Consider the following 16,922-nt stretch of genomic DNA (forward strand, 5'->3'; position numbering starts at 1 on the left):
GGTTATTTACTGCTTCAAGCAAATGTGTGTTTTCTGACTAAGAATATGCCTATCTTTATGTAAAGTATGAACATAGATGTATGTAACCATGTATATAACAAACATAAATGAATATAACCAAGTGGATTCAAGCACTTAAGGCAACTTTAGCATTTTGTGTAAGTTTATGGCAACTTTGGAAGTACCATTGATCCTCTTTGCACTCCTTTTGAAGAAGTGCTTTTGAGAAGCAATCTGTTCATTTTGCGTGTCTACTTGAGGGTCATTTGACACATGCCCTGCGAACACTTGGGCATCCACGTGGACAGCTCCGTGCAGCGGACATTTAAAATAAAATTRGAAGAAATCAAACTGCATTTGCCTGCAGGAATGAGCATGGTGAGTTCCAGCACTGTAATACACCAAAGAAAAAGTTGGGGCACCAAGGGAGGCATAGCCTGGTCAGTCAATTTAACGTGAGCATTGAGGGTAATTCCTSGGACTGAAAAAAAAACACACATACATAACCTTTTTCCTATAAAGTAATTTTCCTATAAAGTAATTTATATGTTTCGGTACAAATGATTGAGCATTTAATATGTACTCATAATGAAAAGAAAAAAACGGAATTTACGCACACCACGAACACGCCAGACACTCGCACACCCGCGAGTTTCGTGGGGTTTATGTCTTTAARTCAGCACATGTTCTTAAGGCGACTTGAAAAAACAACCTCCCCACAAGAACTAAACGGCAGACTGCCGAGCTCCTGACCCGTTCCCAAGCCTTCAATGCCGTTTCTAAGCTAAAACCCCGACACCAGCAGCCGTGGGTTCCGCCATCACGCCCCTCCCGCCGCCGCGCCGCGCGCACTGCGCCTGCGCCCCGCCATCGCGCCCCTCCCCCTGCCCCGCCGCACTACGAAGAGCGCATGCGCACCACGCGCGTCCGTCGCCCTGGCAACCGCCGCGGCGCTTGCGCAGTGCGGCCCGCCCCTCCCCACGAAGCTTCGTGAAGTTTCCGGAAGGCTCCSCTCGGCTCTTTCCGCCATCCCCCTYTCCTCCCCCCKCCACCTCCGCCGGCTTCCGCCGCTTCCGCCCGCCGCGCCGCCCGGGCCGGGGGAGCCGCCGTCACCGCCGCCATCGCCGCCATGTCCCTGCTCTGCTACAACCGCGGCTGCGGCCAGCGCTTCGACCCCGACACCAACACGGAGGGTGAGAGCGCGCGGGCGCCGCAGCCCTCCGCCACCCCGGTTTGGGGTAGCGGTGAGGGAGGGCCCGGGGGAAGCGTGCAGGGCCCGCGGGGGCGGGCGGCCGGGCAGCGGCCCCGGGCCTGAGGGCGCCGGGCAGCCGCGGAGCGAAGCGCGGGGGCGCCGGGCGCTGCTGCGGCCCGAGTGCGGCACTGCCGCATCCCGCCGGGCGCCCTGCCAGCCCCGCGAGGGCACCGCGCGCCGCCGACACCGCAGCRCAGGGGGTGACCCTAACAATAATAATAATAATCACAGATTTTACTTCTTGTAGGCTTGTTTTGGCCCAAGTGCTGTGTCAGAGCACTCTGAGGAAAAGCCCACCACAAAAAAACAGCTCTTTACCTTGTTCGGATGTAGTCTAAAGGTGTAAACTGGAGGCCTTGAAAAGAGAGTTTTGCAGGAGAGCACCTCAGAGTGCTCCTGTGGGTACGGYGTGTATCGCAGTTGCACTATCACCACCTGCTTGTATATTTATAATATGTACGCACAGCGGATAATTAAATGTGTCTTATGATGCACGTGTGTCTGCTTGTGAATTGCTGTAAGCTCYAGGAGTTCTTCCCCCATGAGTGCTGGAAACAAAGTACATGGTGAGAAATATCTTTGATGCACTGTCATTTTAGGTTGCAAAGTTCYACAGAGGCTGCCAAAGGGTCATCTAAGTTCTCAACAGGATTGCCCTTGACTGGTTTGTAAAGTATCTGTGTTGGCTGAATTTCTAGAATGGCCTCTTTGTGTCAACTTATTTTTAGTGATCCACGAGATTAGTTATAGACTAATGTGCTCTAGCATGTGCTCACTGTCAGATTAAGAACCACTGCATAAAACCTTTGTTTTGTTTTCCTGAGCTAAGTGTTCTCGAGAGAGGAATGATGCTTTGGGCAAGGCTCACAGAGCTAAGTAACAGCCAGAGCAGAYAAGGATTTGGAAAGCTTCCATTTGGTGACTTCTCTCACCTCCAGCTCCCCAACATGCACACAATTCCCAAAAGCCAAAGTAGATATATCTATTTAATAATAATAAAAACTTCATGATCTGTTCTTGCTAACACATGTATTCATCCTTAGTATATTATAAAAACAATAGTRGACCTTATCAGGTTGTCATGATCCTATTGCTTGCTAATTGAGTGGTGGTTTGATGAGGAAAACAGCTTCTTTATCTGAAGTTTGTGTAGGTGAATGGCTAAAATGCTAGTTGGAATGACTGTGTTCTAGATTAAGCTTAAGAAAATTAATTCTAGCTTCCCTGATTTTCTCCAAGGTCAATGGGATGTAAAGTTAAAGGTTTATTTCTGCTTCTGAACTCCATTCTGAGTAGACAAAAATATTTCATATGTTGCGAGGGTTAACGTYACTACATATGTTAGTCACCAAAATGCTTGTTTCTTTTATAAAAATTTCTGTATTGATGTAGTATTACAGTCTCAGTCCCTAAACTGTTTTGGAAGTGATGACTGATATAAAAGGCCATTAATGTCCTCTTCAGGATCAGATGGCTAAACTAAGGTCTGCATCAGTTTTCTGAATAAACCATTGTTTCAAGGATTAAAAAAAGAGCAAGTTGTTAACTGACATTGTGAAGGATTGAATGCTTCTGAAAGAGGGGCAGAAAAACAGCCAGAGGGAAGGCAGTTTAGCTTTGGCTAACCTTATGAATATTTTTAATCTGTTAAATGCTAGCCATATCAATGGTGGTGTAAAGTATTACATGCACATATTTTTGTATGTTTTAACATACAAAACAGTCATTTTACTAGTTGAAAAGCTGATGTGCACATGCAGACTAAGAGTACATCTAATACATGTGTTGCCTAGATTTTGTTTGCGCTGCATGATGTAGYATTCCTTGTATTTAGGCAGTTGTCCTGCTTCATCTTTTAGAGATTAACAGGAATACGTTGCAAATCCCTCATTTCATTTTAGGTGACCTGTACCATTTTGTACTCTTATATTTAACCAAAAGAGTAGCAAGGTACTTAGGTGAATAAACAAAGACGTTGCAGTAAGATAATGACTGGAGAGCAGTGTGTGCATGGCAAGACTGGGACTGGTTTAGGAACATTAAGGAAAAAAAAAGTGCTGTCATCTTCAGGAATGATGTGATCATGAGAGGAAATCATTTTCTTTGCGTGACCTTGTGGTTGTCCTSGTTAAGTATATTAATGGTAATGGAGAAGAGACTTGGATGTCTTAACASTTAATGTCAACCAAAGGATGGAAGCTGAACTCGGACAAATCAGAAGTAGAATGTGCTTTGAACAACAGTTCAAAGAGTGACTACCAGTCTGTGCCAAATTCCCTTTCTTTCCACTAGTTTGAGGTGGTGCATTTTTATGGAGGTAGAYTTCACTCAGATACAAGTAGTTGGGCTCTAAGAAGAAAAAATRGGTGGTTTATCTTAATGTCCCCGAATTAATTGACTTCAAAATGATTTCATGGATATGGTACTTACAGCGTATCTTTTATTTGAACCCACATACTGCTGAGGAGCAAGAAATAGTAATATAAGACTTCTGAATCAGTTTTATTGCATTGTTTTACTGCATGGACTTATGGTGACATACTTTCATACTTCTGGAAGAGAATAGCCTCTATTTTTAGTTTTGTTTGACTTATCAGGTAAGTCCTGGACTCTATACAAATAACTTTCATAGCATTTGTGAAGTTTACTAACGTTAGCCTTTCATCCTGAAGCCAATGGAATGGCTAAAAGTTAAGGATATACATACAAGTCCGGATGTGGGGCTGATGTCCTAAAATAGGAACCATTTGAGTTGCAGATGGGAACTGTCATCTTAGAGTAACGTATTTTTCAGAGCATATTAGTATGTTAGACTTAGGCCCAAAATACTTAGGCAAAGGAGAAGATATCAATCAAATTCTTCTTAAAAAATGCATATTTATAAAAAATAAAAATTGGAAGTGATTTGTGTTTGCCTATGGATAGGGCAATTTATCAAAAATTAACAACTTTATTAATAGAGGCATTATTTCCCTCTTGCTATGTAAAATATAAGGGTTTTTTAGGCCTTCTRTTTTCTAGGGACTACTTATAAAATGGGTTGCTTTTTGTGTCCACTTTAGCTCCTTTTACCTCAAAAATGTAGTACATGTAGTACATATTAAAGAGATATTATATAATTAGAAAAATTAGTACACTTGGCAAAATACATATATTCAATGTTTAAAAAAAATAGGAGCAGTTGCTACAAAAATGCTGTCACACTGACAGAATGTGTCCTGTGAGGTGGAAATACAGTGTTTATAAAGAACCTAGGTATAAGTAATACTTATTAACGCTTGCATGTGGAAGATTGGCCTTTGGGTTGAATCTCCGTGACCTAGGATACTACCAACAGCCACTAAAGAACAAGCTAATTGTCATGGATAAATTAGTGAGCTTGAGATAGATCTTCCAGAGTGCTTGGAAAYGTGGTGCTTCTTCACAGAAAGTCTAGATCCATCCATACAGCTGTGAAAACAGATGTATTTGATACTGTAAACCAATATTTTATTTCCATCAGACAGCCATAGKGCTGCTTTTTCTTACTTCTGCTGAGTTACCAGTTAAGGACTGATGGTCGATGGAGACGAGGGATAGTCCATACAAAATGTATTCGGTGCAAACAGAGGAGGAGTTTGCGTTAGGTGCCTGCTTTGATGTCTGTGTTGTGTAATACAGAAGAAATACTCTTGGCTCTTCAGGATTTAATATTTRCAGGYAGAAAGCCTCTTGTATGAAGTTTGCAGTTTCTTTCCTAAGTATGTGCATTTGGGACAGTGGGGCAACGCCTAGCATACGTGAATTGCATGTGTGACATTTTTTGCTATGTTTGTGTTCAGATRAATAGTTTTAAGGATTCCTGGTTTGTGTAAATATTAATAATGGTCATTTTCTTATAGATTCATGTACATACCATCCAGGTGTACCAGTCTTTCATGATGCTCTGAAAGTAAGTATGAAAATAACTTTTTAAGACTTACCTTTCTTTCTGTTTGTTTACAGCAGTCATCTTGTGATATTTTTTCTCTTTCCTTTGAAATATGTCTATTGCATAGAATATAATGTCCAGTCTGTTGTATTTCAGCAACACCATAAAACTAAAAAACAGTGCATATTCAAAACTGCAAAAGAAATTAAAGCCTATAGTCATATTGTGCGGATGCTGCACGTGTCACTGTGAGTTGTTTCCTGTTAATTGACTTCAGGTGTCTCAACAGTTTAATTAGGTCCTCTAGTAGATCTCTGGAGGCATTGAGAGCTATCACACTCTTCAATTGTTCACTTGCATGGAATTTAGACCATCCAGTTGAGGGTTTATGTGGCTAGAACACTAGTGTCTAAGTTGCATTTAGTTGCTATTAAAAAAAAAAAAATTTAAAAAGTACTTTTTAATCTTATGAATGTAAATGTTAATTTAGGAATGCTTATCCATGCGCCAGACCCTGCTGTATAGGATCCTTTGACTGCATCTTCTGTAGTGAAATAAATATAGCTGGAACTGGTCTCCTGTGGGTAGGCTGGCAGACACAGCATGGCTCATATTTGTAATATTGAGCACTTTTCTACCTCAGGAWCAAGTGGCTACATCCAGGCTACTTATTGGGAATTTCTGAGAGAACTGCCTGGCTCAGACTGAAATAGTACGAGACATCATATTAGTAACTGGACTGTATGCTAACAGAAGACTGCAGTGCATGGCACTGAGCTGAGAGGCACACATCTTTTTCTGGTGTTGAGGAACTGCTTCTCCTGACAATGCAACACATCCCTTCCCTGTGATGTGTAATGTCATTAAGTGCATAGAGGCTGGTAGTTACACAGAGGGAAGCAGTGCTCAGTGAGCTAGTGCTTGTGGTGCAGGGTGTGACTCCAGAAGTGGCCCATGTGTCATCAGGCACTCTTGGGTCACCTATGGGTGCGCTTGCACTRTAGCAAATCACTTGCTACAAACTGTAGTGGTATTCCTAACATTAAATATACGTAAAGCTTCTGCCTAATTAAAAAGATAAAAATCTGAATGTACTTGAGAAGATTGTGCTTGTTCCTTCTTGGTTTTATATGAGCACTGTTTCTAAATCAAGCACCRCTTCTCCTCTGCCTAATCCTATTTTTAATTTTATTTTTAGCCTCATTAAAAACTTACTGTAGTCTTGTATGGGCAGCCTTCCTCCTGATATGAATTGCAGATGATCTAAGTGGACAGGGGCGAACCTTCCATCTGCTTGGAAATAGTGAATATATAGTTGAAATAATAACAATAATGGAAATAACAAATATTTTAAGGAYGTTTTAGAACTACCTACCTAAAACACAACGTTTTACTGAAACTCCTGATGTGGAAGAATGTATTGATTAGTCAAACTGTCAATTTTAATTCATTGAGTTCTAAGATTTGCTATTTACAGTGGCAAGATACTGTTCTGTAAATGTTGCTTTCTTTTACTTTTTTATAGTAAGTCTGTTTTCTGTCATATTAAGTGGTAATTTATCTTGTCATGGAATTATTGTCTCAAGTTTTTTACYGGGCTTTCAGATTAAGCTGGCAGTTGTCATACATTTCTGCCGGTTTTTAAAAATACAGAAGGTTGACGGCAATGTCCAAAGGAGAGAAGAGTATTATACTCTTGAAATTCTGTCTCTTGTAAAGGAATATAATTAGTCTTTTATAAGCTCTTGCTAAAATAGATGTTCATGCTTGTTTTGTTCTTTTTCTGAAATGGTTATAGGGTTGGTCATGTTGTAAGAGAAGAACAACAGACTTTTCTGACTTCTTGAGCATTGTGGTATGTATGCAGGAAATTACTATAATGTAAATTGTAATAATGAAAATTATAATTTTACATGTTTAAAATTTTCTTACTTCCATTAAAACTATCTGAGTCTCAGATTGACTCTCTCTATTTCTTACAATGTTGAAGTAAAGTCTCAGTTTTCAAGCTTTGAATTTTGTAATTAGTTCTATCAATCTCTTTAGACTCTTGTTAACAATGAAGGAAGGTGAATTATGATTTTTTTTCCTAACTAGATAGCAAAAGAACTATTGCTTATATTTAAAAGACTTTGTTTCCCTTGCTTAATTTTAGAAATGATACACTTAAAAAGAAAAACTGAAAATCAAGTGTTTGTGCAAGTGAAGATATTTCTTGTCTTAGTTGTAGGATTTCCTTTGCAGCCAACATTGCCACGCAAAATATACTGCATAATTATATAAACCCATGCTTTCTGTAATAGGGCTGTACAAAGGGTCTCCATAACAGTGAGAAGCCTCCTGAGCCTGTTAAGCCAGAAGTCAAAACTACCTCTGAGCGAAAGGAGCTGTCTGAACTGAAGCCCAAATTTCAGGAACACATAATTCAGGCACCAAAACCACTGGAAACAATTAAAAGACCAAGGTATAGTATACTAAGCAGTTTTGCCAAATCACTTGTCAGGTAGTCAAATAAAATTCACCTGATTGTTAAATTTCATGCAGATGCGTTTGAGCACTGGGCAGGGCAGTGTTAATAGCAGGTAATGATGCTCAACTAGGCTTTCTGTTGCAGATACAGTTAGAAATTCCCAAATCAACTTTAATCCAACTTGTGTTTGTTGTCAGAGATAGTATCTTGAGCTTCAAACTGAGATGTAAGGATTTTGATTAGGACAATTCAGTACAAGATCCCTCAGCATTGACCWTAACAGGAAAAAAAAGTTGCAGTTACATCGTGGATTAGAAGATCAATAGCAGTTGTTTTTTGCTTTAAACATTCTTATAGGTAATTTTAGAATGTTTATATTGGGATTTCAAAATCTCTCTCATTGTTTTTTGTGGGGAAAGTTAAGATTGTTGAAAAGAGACTGTCTATGAAATTTCTAATCTGTTTTTCTGTAAGCAGTAAGGATTAGCATTTAGGAATCTAGTATGTTTGTTATAAGGGAGGATGAAAAGGAAGAGYTCTGTAGCATGATTGAAAGTTACTGCTTTGTCATCATTTGTAAATATTTTTAATTAATTTAACATGAAAGTATTGGCTGTTTTTAGCCCAGATGAGCCAATGACAAATTTGCAGCTGAAAGTGTCTGCTTCCTTGAAACAAGCTTTAGACAAACTGAAACTGTCAGCAGAAAATGAGGAGAAAAAAGGTAAAGTTATGAAAAAATGAAGTATGTTTATGATATATCTTGTCAGACAAATAAATGTAAAGTAATCACTTTAAAAATATGAACATATTAGAAATACTATGTAATGATAATCCATGCTGAGATGAGAGCATGGTGTAGGGGCTTATAGTGTCAGAAGTGTGTTCTCACGTTATTTAAACTGTTTATTTTGTAAGATTTTCGTGAGTGAATATGGGAACATCTTTGTCTAAATGTAGTATTGAAGGAGTTTCCCAAGAAATGAAATCTGCTAGTCCGTTACTACAGACACCATGCACCATGTTTTTCACTTTTCTCTCATCCCATGGTTCAGTTGGACTTGTGCTCCAGAACTACTCTACTCCTTCTACAACTTTCTAATTTCAACCTAAATGTGTTTGTGGCCATTTTATGTATTTTCATGTATGTTTCTCTTCTGCATTTTTAGCCATCCCTCTATTCATGTTTTTTTCCCATTTTAAAAATAGTGCATAAGTTTAGAACCTAAAATTATATATGTAGAATAATGTGGCATTGTATTGATTATGATGTTTACGTAGCTTTTGTTTTTCTGTATCTTTTGGTCAAACTTTTGTACAAGGTGGAAAATGGAAAGCTCAGTAGCTTTTTCCATTTTCTAGCGTTTAGTTCATTTAACTTAAAAACAGAATATTTAGTAGATTCTACGCTTTAGTTGTTTTCTTTCTATAATATATATCTGTTTACAGAAGAGGATGGTGATGAAATCAAGATTGGAACGCCATGTAAAAATGCAGGCTGTTCAAAAGTAAGTGGTTCATTTCTACTCAACAGCTTAGCAGGTATGTTTAAGTGCACATTTTTTTGCCCCTTTTAGTGCACTATGAAATGACTCGAAGCTGACATAAAGTCTATCAGGCTGAACAAGTATACATTTGATAACACCTTGATAAAAATAAACATGGGTTGCTTTCTATTGTAGTGAATCTTAAGACTTCTTCCCCACCCCCCAGCCCTGGTGCCCATTGTAAAGTTATGGTTAGTGACTTTGTCAAAGCAAAGATATGGAAGTGGTTCAGCTTAAAATGTTAAGTATTGGTGTGAGATGGCCTGCTGGTAACGCTTTGGATCACTCTTCACAATCTACACCTGCTTCAGGAATTTCTGTGGACCTTCTCAGTTCATGTTTCCTACTTGAATAATCCACAAAGAAACTTTTTAACCCTTGCACCATGAAAAATTACTTTGTTACTCTCCCCCCCCCCCCCCCCCCCAACTTACGGCCTTCTCTCATACAGAATAAGACAGTAGGATTCAAATATATGGTTCACTTGAATCTGACAGTGGGATTGAAATATATGGTTCACTTGAGTCTGACTTTTTTTTTCTTTTTACTAAAATTCTGCTGCAATAGGAGTTTACAGAAGTTTCTCATTTCATAGAATCATAGAATGTCAAAGGTTGGAAGGGACCTCAGAGGTCATCGAGTCCAACCCCCCTGCTCACGCAGGGTCACCTAGAGCACGTGGCACAGGTGTTAGAAACAGCTGATACCATTGTGTGGCAAAAATATTTACCATTTGATTTATTTCCTTTTGCGAGTCTGTGTGCTCTCTTTTAGGAATGCTACTTGTAATGTGCTTACAGTAGATTTCCTGTCTTCTGTGAATATTTAGTGCATTTTAGACCTTTAGGGAGACCCATCATCTATTGAACCAATGCAAAGTATAATTTGTGATGAAGGATTGCCAAGGGACTCTCTGTAAATGGAGGCTGAATGACTTTTGGAAAACTGGAATTGGTCATCAGATGAACAGCTCAAAAACTTTATAATACTTTATTCACTATTCGTACTGTATTTTCTTTGTTTTAGTCATTTTACCAAATTAGTGATATACTTGAAATGTTTTCTCTCTTTTACAGACATTTGAAGGACCACAGAGCACAGAAGATGTATGTATATACCATTCTGGTGTACCTATATTCCATGAAGGGTTAGTATTTTAAGGTTAACTTTTTAAAACAAAACAAAAAAATCCTCCATTATCTGTAACTGCTTTCTTTGCAGATGTTGCATTGTATTTGTTGGGAGAGAATATACCAAATGAACAATAATACTGCATAAAAGAAAAACCTTAAGTAATCTGAAGTCATCATAGTAAACAGTGTCCCAGACCTGCACCCTAGACCTTATCGCTCTCTACGGCTTCCTGAAAGGAGGTAGAGAGGTGGGTGTCCAGAATAAGTACCAATAGGACGAGAGGAAATGGCCTCAAGTTGTGCCAGGGGAGGTTCAGGCTGGATATTAGGAAAAATTTCTACACAGAAAGAATGGTGAAACATTGGAACAGGCTGCCTAGGGAAGTGGTGGAGTCACTGTCCTGGCAGTGTTCAGGAAACGTGTAGAAAAGGCACTTAGGGATATGATTTAGCAGCCGTGGTGTTGAGGCGCTTACACTTGGACTCTTGCCTTGAAGGTCTTTTCCAACCATTATGATTCTAAATATTGTTTGGTAATTGCTTTCTTTTCAAACTCTGAAGGATGAAGTACTGGAGCTGTTGTAAAAGAAAAACATCCGACTTCAATACATTTTTAGCTCAAGAAGGCTGTTCAAGAGGAACGCATGTGTGGACTAAAAAGGACACGGTAAGTGTTATTAGTGTTGCATTCTGTAGCTAGAATTCTGAGAAGTAGTTGTGGCTTTGAATAATTACCATAATAAAACTGTTGTGGTTCATGCTTCTGGAGTTTCTACTTTTACTTTTTTACTTTCTACCACCCACTGGATGCTGTGGTCTTGAACAGAAAGTTAATCCAACAAGAAAGATTTTGCTTTCATTCTATCGCAGTGTCCCTTTTTCTTACCATTGCCTCTGTCATGAACATCATTTTTACCAGCTCTAACTTTTGTCAAGAGCCAGAAGCTGAATGTTGATTTAAAAAAAAAAAATGTGGACTTTTGTACACTTATCTGAACACAAGATTTTGGACTATATTAGCTCTGTTTACTGATTTATTAAAGTGGACCTTTCCTGTTTAATGTTGTGAAAGTTCTCATAAATGCAGTTTTAATATTTTTCATAYCCTTTTGCTTACTTAGGGAAAGAAAGTAGTTCCATGCAGGCATGACTGGCACCAAACTGGAGGGGAAGTGACTATTTCAATATATGCTAAAAACTCTATTCCTGATCTTAGTTTTGTAGAAGCGAATAGCACAATGGTAAGTAACTACCTTAGGCTTTTTCCTTGTTTTGCTAATTTTGTTGTTAAAATACAGCAGTTTGACGTAATGAAAACCTATTTTTTGCCTTCTTTATAAAGTATAGTTGAAATAGTATAAAGTTATTTTTATAAACATTTTTTCTTGACATTTTTGTTCTATTTATGTATAGCACTTTTTTCTATTATGTATATGCATCTATAAATGGATGTACTTGCAATGCATTTATAAAAACTGCAAGATAATATATACAAAAAAAGCTTTTAAAACCTTAAATTTACATCATTACATATATAAATATAGTTTCATCATTGTATGTGAAGTAAGTGAATATCGTTCATTATGGAATGCAGTACGGTATTCAGAGGTACTAATGTTACTAATGTTTTAAAACTACGAGTTTTAAAATGACACTTGCAGAATGTGGTACAGCCTCAGGAAATATTTATGACTACTGTAGATTATGATGTATAAAATCTTGTATATTGTCAGAATTTATTACTATGAATCTTAACTCATCGTGTAAGAGGCAGTTTGATTGCTTTGCTCAATTAGGATCCAAGTCCTGTTGTGATATATTTTACTTAAACATACTTGAGTTTACTTAAACATACTTGAGCCTGATAAATTCTGCTTCCTCTCTTAAGGTAAATATTCACATCGTATTTGAAGGAGAAAAGGAATTTCATCGCAGTGTGAAATTATGGGGAGTAAGTATAAGCATCACTTTTCCATTAAAAAAAAAAAAAAAAACAACCCGAACACATTGGCTCCTCTCTTTCTAAACCCATTTTTCTCATTACCCTTCTTATTGAAAGGGGTTCAGTTGCACATCATTCAGTATTAAACTTAAATCTGAATTTAGAGCCCTGAGGGACTAGGCCTGACATGGTAGTTTATCTTATTTTGAGCAGGAGGTTGAACAACCTACTGAAGTCCTCAGTGACCAGACTTACCCTAAGATTCTATCCAAAATATGGTAGTGGCGTTGCAAAAAAAGTCTTTATCATCTAAATGCATTCTTATGTATGTGTTAAACTTGCGTGTATATTGTATGTACCCTGGCATATCTTCATAGTCTGGAAATGGGAGAGGCCTGAATGTTAGACAGTTTCAGATAGAAGAAGGAACTTGATTGAATAATTAAATATCTCTCCAATGGAATAATATATAAAATCCTCAGGTGTAGAATGGAAAGGTCCATACCAAGTCCTGTTCTAAACTTTTGAACTAAGTACATGAAGTTTAATATGTCAAGTACCCTCCTTAGCTTTGTCTTAAACATCTGACAGTTGTGTTCTTAAACTGAGGTGTGAAATGTGTTTGCTCTGTTTTAGGTAATTGATGTAAAGAGGAGTTATGTGAACATGACTGCTACAAAGATTGAGCTTACTATGAGAAAAGCAGAGCCCCTATTATGGGCAAGTCTTGAATTACCAGGATCAAACGCACAACAGCAAACAGAGGATTCAGATCAATAATGAATCCCAGAGACGAGTTATTTCCTATCATGAGGTGGTGACTTGCTACTGTAATCGAGTATTTAACTTTTATACACTTTTTTTTAATGCTAGATCTTGTCCTTCAGTCTTCAAAGAAAGTTGCTGCACGGTAAATGAGGTGTAAACTTGAAGAGCAATAGGTGTCTTTGCTCTTGCTCCCAGAAGTGTATTTATTCTAATTGGAGTGTTTCAATGGAAAGCTGGAGCTGTTGCCATTCTCTTATATCCTTGCCTGCTGTGCACCAACTTTCCAAACAGATGCACTCTGTAATTTTTCAAGTGTTTTGCTTAGACTCGATCTGCTGGGGTAGCACATGCTAAATTCAGTTCTATTCATTATGCAACTTCTAATATTAAGGGTATAAAATCTGAGTTTATGAAGCAATTAACATGAAATTCCGCATTTAGAATAAAAAGGCTACTTAAAGCTAAATACAAAAGAACATTTGTAGGATCTTCCACTTTTGTCTTCTGAAACTAATGTGTTGTTACCTCTTGGCTCTGCAGTGATGGAATAAAGGGTATTTTGCAAAGGGTATAAGTACTTGCTGACTTATTTGCTGTCTTTTGTATGTGAGAGCAGGAAATGAATGAAAAATAAAATATTTTTTTGCTCCAGTGCCTGTCCCTGGCATTAGTTCGTGAAAAGTTAAATGTAAACGGGAATGGACAGAGAACTGGCTGAATTATCCTATCAAAAATCAGAGTATTGTAATTGCCAGGCTGCTGTCTGTAATTATTTGGCAGAGTTAATAGAATGTGTATTAAGTCCTGCTCCACAACATTCAAAATTATGAATCTTTTTCAAAGTAGGTGGATGTTTGTAGTAGCAGAAGACAGTGCACATGGTGGATACCTGAGAAGGATTTTGTATTACTCTACATAGCTCCTGTTGCTAATTATCTTAATGAACTAAATTTACCTATGTGATGAGCCTAAAGAGAAATAATAAGCTTTAAAATATGTCTCAAATCATAATTATCCCCTTCAATTATCATAATTACACTTTTCAATTAAAGTGATTTAAAAATACATTTTTATTTTCATTTTCCAGTGGTAAATATTTAAGGTGCAACTTTGTCTAAGCAGCAGCTTATGTAGTAATACTAATTTCTCATTCTGCTTAAAACTGCTTTCTCATTTTGGGTTAGAAATGAAAGAAAAACAAATGCTTTCTTGTGGAAGTCATGCAAAATAGACCATTTATTGTGCCAAAACTTGTAAAGGAAAATTTGCATTCATGTGAGGTTGCATTCTGATGCTCAGTTTGCCTGCCTTGGCAGACCTTAGGGCAAAGCAATTAGTAACCTTTGCAGGAAGAACACTCTGAAGTAAAGAATTTCTAAAAATCTTACTTTTTTTGCAGTAGATGTAATTCAATTTGAATATCAAGTTCTGTCTTTAGCAGTACTTTAAAATCCTACTTTATGCTCAGAATAGTAGAAAATACATTACCAAAGAGCTTCTGTTCCCTTCCTTCCCCACCTGTCCCCAAAGAGTCTAATACCAATGTGTATGAAATCTGTTTTGGTGATGCTTCACCTTTGTTTCAAGATCCTGTTTCCTCATTGATTTTGAGGAGGGAGTATGATTGCTGGCTCCCTTGGAGAAAGAAATCCAGCTTTAAGCAAGCTCTAAGTTCTGCCTAAAAGCTTTCTGTTAACTTTTAATAATTCCTTTTGAAGTATACTTGAAAATGTCAGGTGTTACTCAGTGGTGAGGTGCAAGCTTGCAAAAATGTGTACCTGAAAATGGTCCTCCAGAGGTTGTACAGATAGATGTCTGTTGTGTTCTGAGCAAACAAGCCAAGTTCCTTTAATACTGACAGTAGTTACTGAAGTGCATGACAAATTCCAGATGTTGCAACTAAAAGCAGGGCACGTGTATTTTTGTAAGCAGAACTCAACTTGGAGAGTAAAATGAGCACTGTATAAATGCCAGGATAAAATTCTTCTCGAGCAAGTTTTAAATGTATATCTATTTATTCATATGTGTGTATACGGACATGCATTTGTTAATGCCTTATGTTAATGTTTTTGGTGCTTTAGTTCCATCTTTTTCAGTATCATAGGCTGCAAATTTATATAATGTAAAATCCATTTTAAGGAACAACAAGAGGGGAAAAAAAAAAAAGGATTTCTGTTTTTAAGCAAGTCACAATGCTTAATCAAAGCCATCAGTCATATGATTCCTGAGCCTACTGACTATTAAATTTAGCAAAGTGTAGGTGAATGGAACTCCTGTTATTCAGGCTTTACAGTCCAGTATCTATTATACCATTTTAAATTGCATTCTGCAAGGAGCTGAGACACCTTAGCAGTGCAGTAGGTCACAGAAAGCTCCTGCAAACTTTGCCTTCAGATTTGCTGCCTTTTTTTCCTGGTTTTGTTAATTCGGTGAGTTGACAGTTCCTGCTCTTCTGTTGCTAATGCACTCAGCAGAGACCTATAGTTATTTCCAGAGTTCCCTAATGTCTTTTCTAATCAGTGACAATCAAACACAGCTTGAACAGGGCAAGAAGATACAGGTCTTGCAAACAATAGCTTAATTTTGCAAGACCTGTGGTGTTTGGGGAATAAAAGATGAACTTTCAGATGCTGTAAGTTACTGTAGGCCTTCTGTTTCATAATTTTAGCAGCTTTATGTAACCATATGTATGCACCCACCACAAAGTTGCAAAAGGTGTTTCACTTGAACCTAAATGCTTTGAGGAGATCCTTGCTGCTACTCTGAAGCTGTCTTTAAAAGTGTGTTTGCATCCTGTAGTGTGGAGCAAGGAGATCTTGAAATGGTTAGTGGTTAAGTGGCACTTACAGTTCTCTTTTTACTAATTTTTCTTAGTAAACATGGAGAGAAGCTGAAACCACTTGTGGCGCACCAAGTCCATGTAATGCTATTTGAAAGCAATATTTGAAAATGTAGATAAATGATGTTTTGATCATACAGGTCTTCACCTGTCTAATAGAAGTTAAACTAACTAACTGTATAAAGTGTGAACCAGGATGTAGTGGAGTACTTGCAGTTAAATGACCCTTTATTTCATGTCTTCAGAAGTTGTACTGTATTTAACAAGTTGATTACCTTGCTACAGCCTAGTTATATTTTTATATTTTAAGGGACTCTAAAAGCTGTACTGTGTTTAGGAATGCGTTTACATGTTACACATGTAGACAGCTGCTTATATGTCTCAGAATTTACCATTCAGCTACATGTGTAAAACTGTTTTCTATCATAGTCCCTTCTTAAAAGGAGAAATAGTTCATGGATTTCCAAATTTGTGGTTTTTTCACCCTTATGTTTGTGCACATTCTCCTACCGAGTGTTTATTATTTTCCTCAACAGAAGATTTCTGGGAAGTTATGATTTGTTTCTGAGGTTAATGCATGCAGGCTGTTTTGTTGCTCTGATTCTTATATTTTACATGGCACTGATGTAATTTTACAAAGAAAAAAAATCTTTCATCTACTGATCTGCTAATCACTTGCATTATCAAGTCACCATTTCGGTAGTTTAAGAACTAGTTTTGCTAGGAATTTTGCCTTGGGGGGAAAAAAGTCTATTCTATGTAATGATGCAGTTTTTGCTTGCATTCTTCAAATATGGCATGAGTGTTGGTGAATTACTGTACCATCACTGGTCCTTCCTTATTGCCTCTATTTTATTTCCATTCAGGAAAGATCTTTAAGGTAATGAGTTATGTGTCTGGAACACTGTTTCTAAGGCGGCAATTCTGCCGTTATAAGAGTTTTGAATTACAGTGGGGGAGGGAAATGTCTTTTGCATGGTTGTCTGCTTCTGCACATTCATAAAACTTACATGCGGGAAGTTTCTCTGATCTCTTGTCCTTATGCTCTATTTTTTTTCCTA

General features: G+C 37.8%; 1 protein-coding gene across 1 annotated transcript; it reads left to right on the forward strand.

Moving 5' to 3' along the window:
* The first annotated feature begins 1,116 nt into the window (after positions 1-1,116).
* Positions 1,117-16,635, forward strand: CHORDC1 (cysteine and histidine rich domain containing 1). Its single transcript, XM_026042455.1, has 11 exons — positions 1,117-1,193; positions 5,134-5,183; positions 6,961-7,017; positions 7,466-7,626; positions 8,256-8,356; positions 9,082-9,140; positions 10,256-10,326; positions 10,874-10,979; positions 11,434-11,553; positions 12,201-12,263; positions 12,891-16,635. The coding sequence occupies exons 1-11, from the start codon at positions 1,130-1,132 to the stop codon at positions 13,032-13,034; spliced, it is 996 nt and encodes a 331-aa protein (XP_025898240.1). The 5' UTR covers positions 1,117-1,129; the 3' UTR covers positions 13,035-16,635.
* Positions 16,636-16,922: the final 287 nt, after the last annotated feature.

The sequence above is a fragment of the Nothoprocta perdicaria genome, unplaced genomic scaffold, assembly GCF_003342845.1.
Source record: "Nothoprocta perdicaria isolate Ctin4 unplaced genomic scaffold, notPer1 scaffold_302, whole genome shotgun sequence".
In the NCBI taxonomy this organism is placed as follows: domain Eukaryota; kingdom Metazoa; phylum Chordata; class Aves; order Tinamiformes; family Tinamidae; genus Nothoprocta; species Nothoprocta perdicaria.

Excerpts from the sequence above, each read along its gene's own strand:
- CHORDC1 (XM_026042455.1), top strand. The coding sequence starts at position 1,130 with ATGTCCCTGCTCTGCTACAACCGCGGCTGCGGCCAGCGCTTCGACCCC. Across the intron at positions 10,980-11,433 it reads TGTGGACTAAAAAGGACACG|GGAAAGAAAGTAGTTCCATG; the intron begins GTAAGTGTTATT and ends TTGCTTACTTAG. Across the intron at positions 12,264-12,890 it reads GCAGTGTGAAATTATGGGGA|GTAATTGATGTAAAGAGGAG; the intron begins GTAAGTATAAGC and ends GCTCTGTTTTAG.